An 18,414-nucleotide genomic window follows, 5' to 3' on the forward strand; every position below is an offset into this window, starting at 1 on the left:
TCCGGGACCTGGTGAGGCTCTAACTCCCGCCAAACAGGCGAGTCGGCTGCTTTTGGGAGCAGACTTTGGGTAAAAGATGGCTTTCTCGGTAGTCTGCTGTGCACAAGTGGAAATTTCCCCCACTTGTGCTCACAGAGCGAGGGGGCTCCGAGCGACACCTCCCGCGCCCTGGTGCCACATGGACGCTCCCAGATGAGGCCCCACCCCTTTGGTTCCACGTGGTCGGCGGCGGGGCCTGAGTGGCTCTGGCTGCTAGGTCTGAGGCATGGGTCCCGGGATGGCGGGGACCCCGTCCGGCGGTGAGTTGCTTCATGGCGGGCCGACAGGGTGCAGAGAGTTGTCTGGCGGGAGGAGAAAAAGGGGTACCCTGGAGCGTTCGGACGGAAAAAGGGACATCTTCGGAGGCAGGATCAGCGGAGAGTGTATCCCCCGGGGGATGGCGGGCAGGGGGGGCGGGGAATTAGAATAGAGAGAAGATATTTTGGCGGGGGGGCGGGAACAGCAGTGGAGAGAACAAGGGTTGGGTCGGCGGATATAGGTGCGCCTCTGGTGGACAGACGGGAGAGAGGAAAGTCGCGGTTAGAGGACTGGGACCCTCAGGAAGTTGGGACCAATGGACCAATAGGCGCCCTGGAGGATTGGACCAGCAATTAAGTGTCAGCAGACTCCCGTTTACCCTTCTGCAGGTGCTGCTCGGTTTTCTTGTCCTCCCAACTTTACTGCGACACCCCCAGCCTCAGAGCACACTCGTTTCTCTTTGGAGGCGTTGACTGGCCCAGATACAGAACTGTGGCTTATCCAGGCCCCTGTAGACTTCGCCCCAGACTGGTGAGTTGTCCCATGCCACTTAGCAGGAATACTCCTCACCCCAGTGGCTGAACCTGGGGGGAATTTAGAGGGGCTTTCCTGGGGAACCCAGAAATGCTGCTTCTCAGCTGCTGCCCCGTCCCACCAAAAGAATCTGACCAAGTTTCTGCCCTCCCCCTTTCTCCCTTCAGCCTCAATGGGCGACTCGTGCCTCTCTCTGGCTCCCGTATCTTGAAGGGCAAGTTGGCAGGCAAGCGGCACCGCTACCGGGTCCTCAGCAGCAGTGGCCCTCAGGCTGGAGGAGGCGCAACCCTGCTGGCCCCGTCAGCAGAGGCGGGAGGGGGACTCACCTCTGCCCCGGCGCTACAGGGCAGCCTGAGGATTTTTGAGGGTCCCCAGGAATCCCTAACAGGGACCCTGCTGCAGCCCATTCCAGCAAATCCCCCACCACAGATCCCCCCTGGCCTGAAGCCTCGGTTCTGTGCCTTTGGAGGCAGCCCACCAGTCACAGGGCCTGGATCAGTCTTGGCGTTTAAGTCACTGGCTTCCGGGAAGAGGAAAAAGAAGAGGCATGTGTCAGAGGCCTCAGTTCCTCAGGAGGCAGTGAATGAGCCTGGGGCCCTGGAGGTGGACACAGCTTTGGGGTCCTCAGAGGTGGATGTGGGGAAGAAGAAAAAAAAGCAGCAGCTGAAAGACCTGGAGGTGACAGAGCCACTGGCAACAGAGCCTGCTGCTGAGATGCTGGAGCCTCTGGGAGCACTGTCCCCAGCCACCAGCAAGAAGAGGAAAAAGAAGCCCAAAGAGGTAGAAATGGTCAAGCCAGAAATGGGGGTGCTGGAGTCAGAAGAAAAGACAGTGGAGCTGGAACTCATGGTCAAAAGTGAGCCTCTGGAAGAGACAGTCCTATCCCCCAGCAAGAAGAGGAAGAAGCAGACGGGGACAGAAGGGATGGAGCCGGTGGAGGGGACGATAGTTGAGCCTCAGCTGCAGGTGAAGATGGAGCCACGGGAGGAAGCCATCCCACTGCCGTCCTCGAAGAAGAAGAAAAAAGAAAAGGGGTACAAAGTGATGAGGGAGCCAGGGACTGAGGTTATAGAGCCAGAGATGAAACCTCTGGAGCTCCCAGGGGAGATGATAGAGCCTGAGCTGCCACAGGAAGTGGAGCCACAGGCTGAGGCAGTTCTGGCATCCCCCAAAAAGAGAAGGAAAAAAGGAAAACGACAGAATGCAATGACGGAGCCAGGGACAGAGGTGGTGGAGCCACAGGAAGAGGTGATGGAGCCCGAGCCTCAGGCAGCTCGAGCATCCACCAAGAAAAAGAAGAAGAAAGAAAGAGGGCACAAAGCGACAGAGCCAGGGACTGAGACGATTAACCCACAAGGTGAGATGATGGAGCCTGAGCTGCCACGTGAGGGGCAGTCTGAGGCCGGGGCCGATCCGGCATCTACCAAGAAGAAGAAAAAGCGGGGCCAGGAAAGCTGGGTGCCAGAGACAGCATCCCAGGAGGAGATGCCAGAGCCACTGCTGAATCCCGAGTCTGGGGAGGTGGCTCCCACGGGACAGGAGAGGAAGAGGAAGAAGAAGCCGCAGCAGGATCCCGTGTAAGTCTCCGTCAGCGAAACGGATGACTGCAACTCAGACAAGCTGAAAGTGGCCACCTGGGCCATCAGAAGGCGAGAGCAGAGAAGACCCCCACTCCCACTGACCACACCAGCACACCAGCCTGAGCCTGGACCAGGAAAGTGCTTTATTGTTATACCAAGGGCCTCCTTGGCAGCAGAGGTCATCGGGGCACTTTCAAGAAGGGCTCGTGTAAGACATCAAACAACCTTCGAGCCTGGAGGGGAGGGAGAAAGAAAAGGAAGCGGTCATTAAATGAGCCATTTGTTTGATACATTGGAGTGGGCTTTTGGTTCTTTTCCTCCTAGCTTGGAGGGGACTCGGGGGGCTAGGAGAGAAGTAGCCTGATCTGGATTCTATCCCAGACTGGCTGTGTGAGGTTGGGCTGGTCCACACCCTCTCTGGGCCTCAGTTTTCCCCATCTGTAGGAGAGGCACTGTGGGCCTTCTGAAACCTCAGAACTTTGGGGTCTGAGGTCCCATTTATTTGGGGCTCCCTCCTGCCCCCAACCCCTCAAGCCCATTCCCAGGGCTCTTACCTTCTGGGGCCCCAGGCCTGGGCACAAGGCCAGATCTTCCCGCGATGCAGCTATGAGCTGTTCCAGAGACTGAGGAAGGTAGGAGCGAACGATCAGGGGAGGTGAACACAAAACTCTCCCCTGCCCCAGCTGATGAGGGGTGTAAAATATTCCTGGAAGGAACTGATATCCTGCAGGAGGGCAGGGGAGGCAGGAAGGATGGGGGAGAGGACAGGGAGGTAGAAGGGACGCAGGGGGCTTCCTCAAAAAGCAAAGGGGGTAGAAATGCCAGTCGGCACAAGGGAATTGTTCGTTACCCCAAAAGTAGTCAGGAGGGTCTGACTGTCCGTTTTGTTGACTGACTTCACGGTGGTCAGACATTCAGTCACCTGGAAGGGAAGGAGGGGGCAGAGGTGGATTGGAAGAAAGGAGAACAAGACTGAGTCTGTGAGGGCGGCACTGGGTCACTGCTGTATCCCCAGACTGCCCTGCATGCGGGAGGAGCTCAGTAAATGCTTTGGGGGCATGTTTTTTGATTATGTGTTCTAATGATTAAAAGGTCATCTCGGGGACTTCCCTGGTGGCACAGAGGTTAAGAATCCACCTGCCAAGGCAGGGGACATGGGTTCGAGCCCTGGTCTGGGAAGATCTCACATGCCACGGAGCAACTAAGCCCGTGCACCACAACTACTGAAGCCTGCTCACCTAGAGCCCATGCTCTGCAATAAGAGAAGCCACTGCAATGAGAAGCCCGCGCACCACAACGAAGAGTAGCCCCCGCTCGCCACAACTAGAGAAAGCCCGTGCGTAGCAACAAAGACCCAACACAGCCAAAACTAAATAGTAATTAATTAAAAAAAAAAAAGTCATCTCAGAGTGATCCCCAACTAGCTGAGAGGGTGTTGGTCATGTGATTCGAAGATAAACGCCATTTATCTTGAGTTGGTTCTGCCCTGGGCACAGACCACAGGCTCTGAAGTTGTACCCGAGTTCAAAACCAGGCCCCACTGCTTACTCCCTGTGACACCCTGGGCAAGGGAACTGACCTCTCTGGGCCTCCGTTTGCAGGCAAATGGGGGTCCTCATAGTACCCACCTCAGGGGTGGCTGTGGACATCCTCCATTACTCTATCATTGGAGCCCAGATTCAACAGTTCGTTCAGCAAATACTCCCTGAGCACTCACTGACTGTTCAGTGGTGCTGGGGACACAGCAGGGATCGAGACAGCCCCAGCCCTGCCCTCCTGGGGCTCCCAGTCCAGTTCGGGAGACAAATCAGTTACAGACACGGTGACCCAGACAGGGCTGGGACTGAGGGAGCCCAGCGGGGGGGCCCTTGACCTGGCCTGGGTATCCGGGAGGACTTCCTGGAGAAGGAAGCATTAGAGCTGAGATGGGGAAAGATGGGATTAGGGATCTAATCAAGGCAGAGGGAACAGGCACAGAGAAGCGACAGAATGCGGGGGCAGGGGGCAGACGGGGCTGCCGGGTGAAATAGGCAAGGCCTTGGAGAGCATGATGAGGGCACTGGGGAGCCACGGGAGGGTTTTGAGCAGGAAAGGGCAGGATCAGGTTTGTGCTTAGGAAGACCCCTCTCGCTGCTGTTTGGGCAGGAGAAGGGACTGGAAGCTGAGGGTGGGGTCGGGGAGGGAGAGGTATGACTCGAGATCAGAACTGCAGCTCATACCCCCAAGGAGGAGCTAGGGGGAGGCCCAGGCAGGGAGGTGAGGTGGCCTCACCCGGGAGACGAAGTCCTGCTCCAGCTTTTCCATCAGGAGGTCCGCCGGCTTCTGCTCGTAAGCCTTGTATGTCTCCAGGTACCGCCCGGCCTCCTCAGGGCTGGGGTGAGAGACATTCGGGTCAGGGGAAGGAGGGGTCATGTTTTAGATTAATTTCATTTGCTGACTCCAAGAATTCCAAACTCTAATGTATAGAGGAATGAATGTTCTCAACCTCCCCCAAAATGTCCCCTGGCGGTAACCCTTGCTTGGTGCATCTTAACACATCTTTTCTGACTAAGGGCCAGAGGATGGGAGCCTGACCAGTTAGGTTCAGGCCCCGCTTCCCACCTGAGTTACCCTGGGCCAATGGTTTTCATCTCTCTGGGCCTCGGTTTCCTCATCTGTAAAGTGGGGGACAATTGACAATTAGGCTGACAATTAAATGAGTCCACGCTAAGTGCCACACCTGGCGCTTAGAAGTCTATTTAAGAAATGTTAGCTCTTCTGGGAGGGAGGTCGGTGCACAGAGTTTGGCCAGGTTCGAGAGAGAGAAAAACCAAAAGTACCATTTCTTTTCCCAACCACAGGAAGACAACCTCATGAAGCAGTCAGCTCCCACTACCAAGAAAAATGGAGCTTTGAAGGTCTTTCATGTAGCACACCTTCAAAAGGAAAAAGCTCCGGACCCTGACTGCTGAATCTTTTACCACAACTAACCCAACTTCACAATCGCCATTCATTTTCCCATTAGGCACTGGGGTTTTTTTGACACGTAATTAACTGTTTCAAAGGTAGTTGAAACAACTAAATCATTAAAAGGGACTGTCTGTGTGTGGAATAAAGGAACAGGGAAAAGCTGGTCTTTTTTCTCTTTGGAACTCGAGGATATTGAGTTGAGTGGAAATAAAGTATTTGTCTTGAGGCATTTCCTTAGCCTTCAAAGTCTAGCTCGTGAGCAATGTTTGTTGATTAAACGTTGATTTATATTTTTGAAAGAAACACTCAGTTTTCTAATTCTGTGTTTTTTCCATGGGCTTTGTTGCTCTCCTCTCGCTGTAGCGGGGATTATTATTGTTATTGTTATTAATCATTTGTTCAGGACACACAAGTTAGCGCGCTGTATCCGCTTCCTTGCTTTCACTTTTGCTCCACAGTACAACCAGGACATCCTTCCACATCCACAGATGGAGGTCAATCTCATTTACTTAATGGGTCCAAAACATTCCCTAGTTTGGATGTAAAGACATGGGAAATATACCCTGTGTGGGGTCCCAGCTGCATTCCAGGCACTGTCCAAAGCCCTTTATGTTCAGAAGCTCTCCTGAGAGATCCTATAAGGCAGTTATTTTCAATCCATTACGAGGAGGGGGAAACAGACCAGCATTGCCCAAGATCACACGGCGAGGAGGAGAGACAGCTCCTTCAGTGGGTCTGTCTCACCTGGCTGGGCTCTCTATACTCCACTGTGCTACTTCCCACAGCAAAAAGAGCAATTTTTATACTTGCTTTTGTTTTAATATACAATTAATACATAAATACATTTTTCCAAATAGTCAAACAGTGTAGAGGTAACACACCCCCAGGGAGGGCACAGAATTACAAATACATTTACCCTTTGGCCTAAATACCCATTCCTGGGGTTCAGGGCAGTAGTGGGAGTGTTGCTGGTACCAGCAAAAGCTTGGAAATCCACCCAAGTGTCCACCATTAGGGGGCTACAGAGCTGGTCCATCTACACGGTAGAATATTATATAGCTGAAAATGAAAATACTATATAGCTGAAATAGCAAATGAATTACCAAGATATGAAAAGACATAGAGGAACCTTAAAAGCCTATTGCTAGGACTTCTCTGGTGGCACAGTGGTTAAGAATCCGCCTGCCAGGGCTTCCCTGGTGGCGCAGTGGTTGAGTCCGCCTGCAGACACAGGGGACGTGGGTTCATACCCCGGTCCAGGAAGATCCCACATGCCGCGGAGCGGCTGGGCCCGTGAGCCATGGCCGCTGAGCCTGCACGTCCGGAGCCTGTGCTCTGCAACGGGAGAGGCCACAACAGTGAGAGCCCCGCGTACCGCAAAAAAAAAAAAAAAAAAAAAAAAGAATCCGCCTGCCAATGCAGGGGACACGGGTTCGAGCCCTGGTCCGGGAAGATCCCACATGCCACAGAGCAACTGAGCCTGTGTGCCAGACTACTGAGCCTGCGCTCTAGAGCCCGCGAGCCACAACTACTGAAGCCCGTGCTCCACAACGAGAAGCCACCGCAATGAGAAGCCCACGCACCGCAACAAAGAGTAGCCCCCGCTCGCTGCAACTAGAGCAAGCCCGCGCGCAGCAACGATCCAACGAAGGCAAAAAGGCACAGAGCTCCGAACCCTTGTAAATTCCTAAGTGATAAGAACGCCAGGAGCATCTTTTGTTCCTCTGAGGTGACTCTGGATGGCTCCTGGATGGGGGTTGGTAGCCAGAAAGTCCAAGCCAGGATTAGAAGCTTGGAATTTTCAGCCCCACCCCCGATCCTCCAGAGGGGAGAGGGGCTGGAAATGGAGTTAATAAGTGATCATGCCTACGTGAGAAGCCTCCATAAAATCCCAACACTAGTACCGGGGTTTGGGGAGCTTCCAGGCTGGCGAACACATCCACACCGGGAGAGTGACACACCCCAGCTCCACAGGGGCTCAGGCCCCTCCCCAGACCTTGCCCTATGTACCTCTTCATCCATGTCCTTTATCATATCCTTTAAGGAACTGGTAAGCAGAAGTAAGTGTTTCCCTGAGTTCTGTGAGCTGCGCTAGCAAAATAATCAAACCTGAGGAAGGGGTCATTGGAGGTCCTGACCTATAGCCGGCTGGTCAGAGCACAGGGGATTTCCTGGGCTTGCGACTGGCGCCTGCAGTGTGTGTGTGATGGGGCAGCGCTGCGAGCCCTTAACCTGTGGGATCTGACGGTATCTCCAGGTAGACAGTGTCAGAACTGAGCTAAGCTGTAGGACACCCAGCTGGCAGAGAACTGCTTGGTGTGGGGAAAATCCTCCACATATTTGGTGGCCAGCAGTGAAGGGCTTTGTGTGAGGAGTAAAGGAGACGCACAGGATGAAGAACTGGGTTTTCCAAACACACGAGGAGAACTGTGGATTCTTCTATTTCAGCTACATACTGTATGATTCCAACTATATGACATCCTAGAAAAGGCAAAGCTACCGAGACAGTCAAAAGGTCAGAGGTTGCCAGGGGTTGGGGGAAGAAAGGGATGAAAAGGGGGAGCACAGAGGACCTTTCAGGGCAGTGAAATTATTCTGTAAAACAGTAACTATGGACACATCACACCCATAGCATGTAAACACAGAGAACCCTAATGTAAACTGTGGACTTTAGTTAATAATAACGGTATCTGAATATTAGTTCATCAGTTGTAACAAATGTACCACACTAATTAATACAAGATATAAATAATTGCACAAACTGTGTGCAGGGGGAGAGGGGGTATGTGGGAACTCTCTGTACTTTCCAATTTTTCTGTAAACTTAAAATTTCTCTAAAAAGAAGTCTATTAGTTTTTTTATGTGGACACTATATTAGAATACTATACAGCTATAAAAAATAATGAGGCTGCTCTCTACACTGATACAGAAAAGACCCAGATAATGACGTGACCACACAAGGCACAGAACGGTATATATACTAGGCTTACTTCTGTCTGAGAAAGAAAATTAACATGTTTTCACACGTGTTTGCGCTTTATAGAAACGTTGGAAGGAAATAAAGAAACCAACAATAATGGTGACCTGTAAGGGTGAGGGGAGTAGAGTGGGAGAGAAGGGGCAGAAGAGAGAGACTTTTAAGGGCATATACTACCATTTATATATATATTGTATACACATATACAGTATCTGAAAGCAATATAAAAATGGTATATATATATATATAATATATGTAGTTCAAAACTCAGAAGTGATTATATATCTTAGTATATATACTTATATGATATAGGTATATATTATATATACTTATAAAATATATAACTTATATAAATGTATTATACTTATATATTACTTATGTATATACTCATATATACTTATATACACTTATAATATTTATATACTTACATTTTATAATACTTATACATACTTATATAATATATATACAGTATATATATAATCACCTCTGATTTTTTAACTACATGAATATGCTACCTATTCTTTAACAAAAGAAACTAACCATTTCATATTCAGAAGAAAAGAGAAGGGCAGAGGATAGAAGTCTCCCGCCCCTCAGGACCTCCCCTTGTGCCATTCGCAAGGTTCAACGCTGTTCCCAGCTTGGACCCCTTGGAGCCCCTTCAGTTTGTTCACATCTGTATCTGTTCATAAACACGGCTCACTTTCCTTCCTTTTACACATAAATTAAACTATCATCCTGTTTGGTCCTGCAGCTTACTGCACGGATGGTGCCAGGAAGGCCCATGCCACTGTGGATCTGCACACCCAGGGAGGGATGATCGAAGGGGAGACATTCCGAGTGGGGGAATTTCTGCGTTGAAGAGTGTGTCTGTTTCCTGTTTTAATAGCCCGTGAAGTCTCCTGCCAACCAAACATGCAGGTGCCCCTTTCATATTATCCATCTGACGTTTTCACCAAATTAATGGGTGAAAAATAACACCTCATTCTTTGAAAATTTACTTTTCCTGATAAGCTGTGTGGCTGACAGTCTTTTCATGTGTTCTTCGCAACCTGCGTTAGACTTTTAAAAATCGGGCTATTTTTTTCTTACTGAATTGTAAGAGGCTCTTTATATATATATATGTATATATACACATATATATATGTATATATACATGTAAACATGTGATAAATGTTTAAATACACTCCTATGAATATAAATATTTATATATATTTGAACTGTATAAATATAAAATTTATATATACGTATATAAATTAGGGATCATAAGTCTTTGTTTTATATATATATAACAAGTATTTTCTCTTAGTTTGTCACTTGTCTTTTAACTTTGTTTACAGTATCTCTTACCATCTGGAAGTTTTAAATTTTTAATTTGCTCAAATTGGGTAACCTTTTCCTTTATGGTGTCTAGGTTTTGGGTCTTGTTTTGGAAGACTTTCCCTACCACAGGATCATAATAAATATATATATATTTTATAAGATTTCTTTGAATACTTTTACTGTAGTTTTGCTTTTTGTGTCTACAATTATCAAGATTTTGTTCTGATTATGGTGTGAGGAAGGGATGTCTTCTTTTCCCTATTGGAGAGCCAATCAAAATAGTCTTTAGAAACCTAGACTTGAAATTAATTATTCAGCCAGATTTTATGTCTAACTCATAAGTGCCTAGTATGGTCCTGGGATTTGATGTATGTCACCTGCTTTTGTGCCTACAACCCTATAAGAAAGATATTAAGACCCTACTTTACAGATAAAGAAATTGAAGCCCAGAGAGGCAGTGCCTGGACCAGACTCACACAGAGAGTTCATGGGAGGAAGAAGGGCTGGGAAGATTTGGGGGCAGAAGGGGCAATAACTCTCAGGATAGAGCCTGACCTGGGAGGGGAGCCTCCATCTCACCTCCAGGCAAGGATCAGGGTGCAGTCGGCCAGGATGCACATCTTAGCCAGTTCCTTGAGGGCCTGCTGAGGATCTTTCTGAGTAGAGAAGAAAATTAGAATGAGGGATCTGGGAGAAAGCAAAGAATTATAGTCTTGGAAGCAGAGCAGCTTAGGGTGCCAAGAGCCTTTCACTCAACTGACACTCCCTAATCTCCAACTGGGTGCCCAGCCTGTGCAGGACCCAGCAGTGACCGGGACAGCCCTGGTTGTGCCTTCCTGGGACTCACAGTGTGATGAGGGGGACAGACAGTCCCCAGTCAGTGATGACTCAAGAGTGGCCAGCGCTGGGGTGGGAGAGCCAGAGGAGCGTCTGTCCTACCTGGGGGATTAGGGAGAGCTTCCTAGAGGAGGGGATATCTGAGCTGGGACCTGAAGGAGGATGAGGAGTGAGGGCAACAGAGAGCAGAAAAGGGAATTCCAGGCATAGGGAACAGCGTGTGCAAAGAAGGGAGGGGAAAGGCTTGAGGAAATACAATTCACCACTATGGGATGGAGGCTGTGAAATGAAAGGGTGATCACGTGGAAGCTTAGAGATGAACCAGGAGAGTTGGGCAGGGATCGGGTGACACTGGGCCTCACGGGCCATGGAGGGCACTAGGGGATCACGGAGGGGTTGGGACATCAGATCTGTGTGCCAGAAGACCCCTCTGACTACTGCAGGGTCGAAGCTGGAGGCCACAAGACAAGAAAAGAGGCTGGGGCAGGGACCCAGGCAAGAGGGGAAAGGGCCTGGATCAGGGCCCGGCTGTGAGGATAGAATGAAACAGGTTCAAGAAGTATTGAAGTGGCAGAGGCCAGGGCCTGGTTGAAGGGGGAGTGGGGAAGGAGGAGACGGGTAATCTGACCCTCCACCTCCTGGCCAACACAGCTGTCCATCTCAGATGTGAGAAATTCCCCACTGGGGTTCCAACTTGCATTTCTCCTTAGAAGAGATTCAACAGTCTACCAGGCAACCAGGAGGCCCAAGGCTCCCCATTTCACAGATGGGGGCAGTGAGGCCCATGGAGGAGCGACCCCTGCTTACCACATCCACCTGGACGAGCAGGACCCGCAGGGCGAAGCTCTTCCCCAGGCTCTGCAGCCGCCCATGGATGTAGTCTGGGTGGAGGCTGTGGTAACGGAGGCTGGGGGGTGGGAGAGGGAGGGTTGGTAGGTCTCCAGCTAAGAGACTCCAGAAGCCCTTCTCCCCTCTTGCTGGAAGGCAGAGGGCTTGGGGAGCACAGGCAGATCTGAGGCTCAGAGAGGTTAAGTGACTTGCCCAAGGTTACCCTTCAAGAAAGGGGCATGCGGGGACTGGCAGTGAGGGATGCCTGGCTCTGACTCCTTGGAAGGGTGGACCCCCAGATTCTTCACCTAGGAAGAGAAGGACTTTAGGTTTCAGGTGGAGACCAGGAAACCCTAGAGAGTGTATACCGGGGTCAGGGGGTGGTGCTGCACAGCTGGTCTTGGGAAGCAGGGCCCATCCCCGGGACTGCCTGCTTTGACCACAGAGTGCGCTGGCACGGACGGGGTGGGGTGGCTTTGCCACCCAGGAACAAAGGGACGTGTCTGCTATAGCAGCTCTCATACACTGCAGGGAGGACAGGAACTTAGAAGTTTCACTTCCCCTGTCTGGAGAGGGGCCCCCAGGAGTGGAGGGAAACTTATTTAACTGTGGCGAAAGTTACAGAAATCCTGGCTCCAGTCCTGGTGTCCAGGACATGAGTCCCCCTCCTCCCGCAGCCCCAGAGTCCAGGCGCCCGGCCCCTCCTCCCTCAGACCCAGGATCCAGACCCCTGGCGCCTCCCCCCCCCGACCCCGGATCCCAGCCCCCGGCCCCCCCCCCCTTAGACCCAGCATCTAGACCCCCGGCCCCTCCTCCCTCAGACCCAGGATCCAGACTCCCGGCCCCTCCTCCCTCAGCCCCAAGATCCAGGCCCCCGGGCCCTCCTCCCTCAGACCCAGGATCCAGGCCCCCGGTCCCTCCTCCCTCAGACCGAGAGTCCGGGGCCCAGCTCTTGCTTCCGACACCTCTAAGCCAAGATCTCTGCCTCCCACACAGGGTCACACCTAGGCCCGGGCCGTGCCCAGAGGTCTCCCATACGATGGCTGAGAACACCCAGAGCACAGCCCTCGCAGGCCATCTTGAGGGTGGGTGGCCCCCAGAGCTCACCTGAGGAAGAGGGCACAGGTGCTCTGGCCCAGCACGTAATCGGGAAGCACATCGCCAAACTCCCAGGGCACGTTGCGCACAAACCTCAGCACAGGGTTGCCCCTCTGGGGGGAGGGAGAACGGAAGCCATTAGCAGAGTGACCCTGGGCCCACCGCCACCCCAGGGCCCCTCCCCCCACCTCCTGCTTTGCACCCGGGGCTTCTCCAGCTCTGCCCTCCTCCTCTCCCCAGACTCCTCCTCCTCCGCAGCCTGGAATGTTCTTGGTACTGGGGCTCTGACCTAGGCCCCTCCTCCCTGGCCCTAGGCCTTAACTAAAGGGTCCCTGGGTCTCTCTCCAGCTCAGCCCTGTCCCCAGCCCCAGCTCGTATGTCCTTGGTCCACTGGACACCTGTCCCCAGGGATCTACCTCACTGCACTCGGCACTGGCCTCCACACCTGCTCCCCCTCCCAGCCCCAACTCAGGGCCGGCCCCACCATCCAGAGACCCAGGCCTTGTCCTACAAGCTTCCCTCTCCCCCTCATCCACCAGGTGGGACATCTACCTTCTAAGCATCCCCCATGAATTCCTCCCCCTCCACTGCCATGGCCTCCACCCCACCTCCTCCTGGTCTCCTGCCCCAGTGGTATCCCCTCCTGGCCACCCTCCAAACAGGAGCCAGACGGCTCTTCCTAAAGCACAAAGCTGCCCCTCTCCAGCTCTAAGCCCTGCCATGGCTTCCCAGTGCCCTCAGGAGGAAGCTCCTCACCGTGGCCTGTGACCCTCCACAGGGTTAGAGCCCCGAAAGCCTGGTATCTGCCCAGCAGACTCCTCTCTCTAAACACCCCTCACAGACTTTCCTGGTGGCACGGTGGTTAAGAATCCACCTACCAATACAGGGGACACGCGCTGGATCCCTGGTCCGGGAAGATCCCACAAGCCGCGGTGCAACTAAGCCCGCGAGCCACAACTACTGAGCCCATGTGCCACAACTACTGAAGCCCACGCGCCTAGAGCCCGTGCTCTGCAACAAGAGATGTCACTGCAATGAGAAGCCCGCGCACTGTGACGAAGAGTAGCCCCCGCTCGCCGCAACTAGAAAAAGCCCACGCGCAGCAATGAAGACCCAACGCAGCCAAAAGAAATAAGTAAACCCCCGCCTCATGCTCTACCCTGTAGCCCAAGACCAAAATACTTTGAGCAGGTCAAGCTCTGATCTATTCAGGTATCTGAGTGCCTACTGTGTGTCTAAGTGCTGGGGATACAGCCGTGACCAAGAGGACATAGATCCCTGCCCTCGTGGGGGACACAGACATTAAACAAAAGCATCTCAGGGACGAACGTGTAATTACCACGTGAGGTGGAATTCAGCTCTAATAAGGGTGTGGTATCTGCTCTCGGGGTGGACTGTGGAGTGGTCAGAGCAGCTGGGGTGGGAAGGGTCTGCAGGGGTCCCAAGTCCCACAGGCTCTGGGCCATCTGAACCTGAGCCACTGGGAGCCATGGACAGGCTTTGGGCAAGGGAGGGGCGGGATCCAATTTTATTTATTTTTTTAAATTGAAGCACAGTTGATTTACAATGTCATGTTAATTTCTGCTGTACAGCAAAGTGATTCAGTTATACATATATATATATATATATATATATATATATACATTTTAAAATATTCTTTTCCATCACGGTTTATCACAGGATATTGTATATAATTTTCTGTGCTATACAGTAGGACCTTGTTGTTTATCCCAATTTTAATTTTTAAAGAAGTATTTTGTCCACTTCACACCCATTAGAATGACTGAAATCCAAAAGACAGACAATGACAAGTGGTGACGATATGGTGAGAAAATGGAACCTTCATCCACTGCTGGTGGGAATGTAAAATGATGCAGCCTTTTAGAAGACAGTTGGGGGCACCTGAGAAAGTTAAACATACAGTTACCATACGACCCAGCAAATCCTCTCCTAGATAAATACCCAAGAGAACTGGAAACACATGTTAACAGCAGTACACAAATGTTCACAGCAGCATTTTCATAATAATTGAGAAATATGAACAACCCGAACGCCCATCAATGGATGAATGGACAAACAGAAACTGGCATATCCATGCAATGGAATACTATTTAGCAACGAAAAGGAATGAAGTACTAATTCATGCTACAACATGGATGAACCTTGAGAGCATTATGCTAAGTGAAAAAAAACCAGTCATCATTTGCTAGACATTTGGGTTGTTTCCACTTTTTGGCTACTGTGAATAATGCTGTTGTGAACATGTGTGTACTAGATTTTGTGTGGACGTAAGACAGTAGTCCCTTAGTATCCACAGAGGATTGGTCCCAGGACCCCCTGGATATCAAAATCCACAGATGAGGTAGTACCGTTGGCCCTCCGTGTCTGCGGGTTTTGTATCCATGGTTGCAGAAGGTTGACCGTATTTTCATTTCTCTTGCATATATCCCTAGAGGTGGAACTGCAAGGTCATATGATAACTCTATGTTTAAATGTCTGAGGAACTGCCAGGCGGTTTTCCAAAGTGGCTGCAACATTTTACATTCCCACCAGCAGTGTATGAGGGCTCCAACTCCTCCAACACTCTCCCCACCCTTGTTATTGTCTATCCTTTTGATTCTAGGGTATGACGTGGTATCTCATTGTGGTTTTGGTTTGCATTTCCCTGATGGCTAAAAATTTTGAGCATATTTCATGTTCTTGAGTCCCACTATTATCTCTGTACACTGCTGCTCTCTCCTTCCAGAATGCCAGCCCCGTCAATGGCAGAGACTTTATCTGCAATCTCCAGAGCTTAGAAGTGCACCAGGTAACCTCTGAAGATATTTATGGATTGTAAGTGGGTGAACCCCCATTTTAAAGGCTCAGAGGGGTTAAGTCACCCAAGATGATGCCCAAGATGACACAGCTACTGTGTGGCAGAGTGGGATTCAAACTTGGGCCTGTGTTCAACTGTTTTTGAATAAATGGACAAACCTGGGAACAGGAAAGGTAGCTTCATGAACACCATCATGCCCCCAACCGTAAGAGTTGGGGTGCTATGGACTGAATGTCTGTGTCTCCCCAAAATTCATAGGTTGAAATACTACCCCCCCAATGTGATGATATTAGGAGGTGAAGGGAGGTGATTAGGTCATGAAGGTGCAGCCCTCATGAATGGGACTAGCACTCTTATAAAAGAGACCCCAGAGAGCTCCCTCACCCTTTCCTACGCTGTGAGGACACAGTGAGAAGATGGCTGTCTATGAACCAGGAAGCGGGTCCTCACTAGACACCGAATCTGCCAGCGCCTTGATCTTGGACTTCTCAGCCTCCAGAACTGTGAGAAATAAATGTTCGGTGTTCAGACCACCAGTCTATGGTATTTTTGTTACAGAAGCCTGAACAGACTAAGACATGGGGCATATTCAACCCACACACGCTAGTTGAATGGATGAATGGTGCTGTTGAGAGCATAATGGCTAGAACTCAGAACTCCTTCCTTGTCCACTAGAAAGCCCTCCCTATAACCACGTTTCCCACCAGAAACCCCAAAGCCCCACTTCTCCAGCCCCCTCCTCACCTGCCGGGGGCTCACAATGATGCTGTTGGATTTTGCTCCTGGTTTGGGGGCCTGGTTGGGGGTCTCTCCTGCCAGGGGTTCTGGCCCTATGGGGCGTGTGGCTCCAGACCCTCCTGGAGGTCCTGAGATGGCGTACTCGGCGTAGGTCTGAGGAGCCGGCTGGGGTGAGGTCTCCACAGTGGGCAGGCTCCGTGTGGATTTGAATAAGGGCTTGGCCTGTGGGGAGAGGTGTGAGAGGGCATACAAAATCTGAATCTAGCCACCTCTCCCCACCTCCTCGGCCTCTACCCTGGTCCCAACCACCATCTTCTCTCCCTTGGGCCACTGCAGTCACCTCCTCACCAGTTACCTGCCTCTGCCCTTACCTCCCACAGTCTGCTCCCCACACTGAGTCATATCATGTTCCTCTTCTGCTCAGAGCCCTTAGGTGGTTCCTACTCAGAGTAAAAGCCAAAGCTGTCACTTCAGTCCTCAAGCCTCGTAAAGATCTGCCCCTGCCCCCTTGCCTCAAGGACCTCACCTTCTATGTCTTCCGCCTGGCTTTCTCTACTCCAGCCCCACTGGCCTTCCTGCTGCCCTAAAACTTATCAGATTCTCTCTGACCTCAGGGCCTTTGCACTGGCTGTTCCCTTCCCCCCTGATGTTGCATAGCTCGCTCACTCACTTCTTTCACATTTTGGCAAAGGCATCATCTCCTCCAAGAGGTCCTCCCTTGACTGTTCTATCTAAGGTAGCTCTTCTCCCCCATCACACCCTCTATCCTTAGCCTACTTTCTTTTTCTTCCTAGCACATAGGTGGCAGCCACTACTTATCACCAGGCAATTGTGTTCCTGTAGGATTGAGATCTCTGTGTTGCCAGATCCTTTATTTACCAAAAGATGTCAAAAGTGCAGATTTCTTTAAAATTGCCAAACCTTCCAATTCTCAACTATCAGCAATAAATTCATTCCTTGCAGAACCAGGGTTCTGGCCACGTAAACGTATCTCAGGACTACTTCCTGGCTGCCAGTTTGCAGCCGCTGCCTCAGCCCTCCTGACCATGACATTTTACTTTTTACAGGAAACTGATACTTGCAGAAGGCAAAAGACTGTCTTCTCAAAGTGACCCAGGCCCCAACATTTCCTAACCCACACTGTGGTCCCACAGGCCCCTTCCTGTCCCCCTTCCTCCCAACCACACCCCAAGCCTCCCAGCAGTCCCCCCATCTCCTAGTCCTACCCCGGGAGGAGGGACCTCATCCTCTTCCACTGGAATGAGGAATTTCTTCCTTGTGGGTGGGCCAGCGGGCTTCTCCACTCTCTCTTCGTCCATCGCAAGGTCCTTCTGGGGCCTGAAAATAAAGCCGTGGCGTCGGGCGCGAGCGAAGCATCGACATTCCCCAGAAGGAACCCCCAGACACAGCCGTACCCCCAAAAAAATTCCAGGGGCTCCATCGCGTCCAGGTCCAGACACCCAGGGCCCCAGGTTCTATAAGGCCCCGCCCCATCGAGCCTCCACCTACGGCTCGCCCCGCCCCTTACCGGGACACACTTTCCTTTCGCCACACCCTTCAGGGTCCCACCTTTCTATTCTCCCCGCCTTCACTGTTCCCCGCCTTCCGTCTGCCAGGCCAGACCACTGTCCCCAAACCTCCGTCCACCCCGCCCCCAAGGCTCGCACCAGGATACCTTTCCCTCGCTCCACCTTCTCAAACTCTCAGACATTGTAACGATTGATTGGCTTCTGCATCTGCCAATCGCCACCGGCGGTCTCAACCCCACGCCCCTCTCAACCCAGCCCCGCGGTCTCAGCGTCCCGAGAACTCACCTCCTCGCCCCCGCGCCGCGAAGGAAAGACAGGAGAGAGACCGAGGCGTCCCACCGCCGGCGCGGCCAGCGTAGCCCCAGGCTGGTCGCACTTCCGGCCTCTCTAGCCCTCCAGCCCGCTCCTGACGTTCCCCAAAGGCGTAGAGCATCGAGAGAGGCGGTTCCTCGCGCAGCTCTCTATGGTTCTGGAGGACTGCGGAGGTCTGGGTTTGGAGAGAGCTGTCCGCCTCTGGCCCTCAGCGTCTCCCGTTGCCGAGCAGTTTGATTTCAGTGCTCTTATTGAGCTCCTCTTGTGTGCCTGGGCTCTGGGCAGGTCTTAGGGGAGAAGGGATGGCGGGTAATCAAACTAGGTTCCTTCTCTCAGTACAGACTTGGGTTTGAATTCCAGCTCTGTCATTGACTTAGCCTCAGTTTCCCCATTCACTCATTCTCTTATTCCACATACATTGCCCCAGATAACGATAGCCCCGCTCCGCCCTTCTGGAGCTCACAATGCATTGGGAGAGACAAACCCTTTCCCAAACAGTGACGATCCAGTGTGGACAGGGCTGGCTAGGAGACCCCAGAGGGCCCGGGAGGGGGGTGGGGCAGGGAACACCTAATCCAGCCCGAGGGCCAGGAA

General features: G+C 51.8%; 2 protein-coding genes across 5 annotated transcripts; one reads left to right on the plus strand and one right to left on the minus strand.

Annotated features, from left to right (window-relative positions):
- Window positions 1-227: 227 nt before the first annotated feature.
- Window positions 228-2,701, plus strand: CD3EAP (CD3e molecule associated protein). Its single transcript, XM_029243673.1, has 3 exons — window positions 228-299; window positions 687-828; window positions 999-2,701. Exons 1-3 carry the CDS (start codon window positions 266-268, stop codon window positions 2,410-2,412), a joined length of 1,590 nt encoding a protein of 529 aa, XP_029099506.1. The 5' UTR covers window positions 228-265; the 3' UTR covers window positions 2,413-2,701.
- Window positions 2,526-17,941, minus strand: ERCC1 (ERCC excision repair 1, endonuclease non-catalytic subunit). Of its 4 annotated transcripts, none has more exons than XM_029243894.1 (10): window positions 17,790-17,941; window positions 17,206-17,317; window positions 15,986-16,201; window positions 12,433-12,536; window positions 11,305-11,404; window positions 10,240-10,316; window positions 4,683-4,782; window positions 3,262-3,333; window positions 2,966-3,034; window positions 2,526-2,644 (listed from the first exon to the last, which is right to left on the minus strand). In XM_029243894.1, exons 1-10 carry the CDS (start codon window positions 17,939-17,941, stop codon window positions 2,591-2,593), a joined length of 1,056 nt encoding a protein of 351 aa, XP_029099727.1. In that variant the 3' UTR covers window positions 2,526-2,590. The 4 variants fall into 4 exon arrangements, with proteins under 4 accessions (XP_029099727.1, XP_029099702.1, XP_029099711.1 ...); XM_029243869.1 differs by having other exon boundaries at window positions 17,794-17,885; XM_029243878.1 differs by lacking the exon at window positions 17,790-17,941 and adding an exon at window positions 17,655-17,673.
- Between the last annotated feature and the right edge of the window lie 473 nt (window positions 17,942-18,414).

The sequence above is a fragment of the Monodon monoceros genome, unplaced genomic scaffold, assembly GCF_005190385.1.
Source record: "Monodon monoceros isolate NGI ecotype Baffin Bay Population unplaced genomic scaffold, NGI_Narwhal_1 Super_Scaffold_10, whole genome shotgun sequence".
In the NCBI taxonomy this organism is placed as follows: Eukaryota; Metazoa; Chordata; class Mammalia; order Artiodactyla; family Monodontidae; genus Monodon; species Monodon monoceros.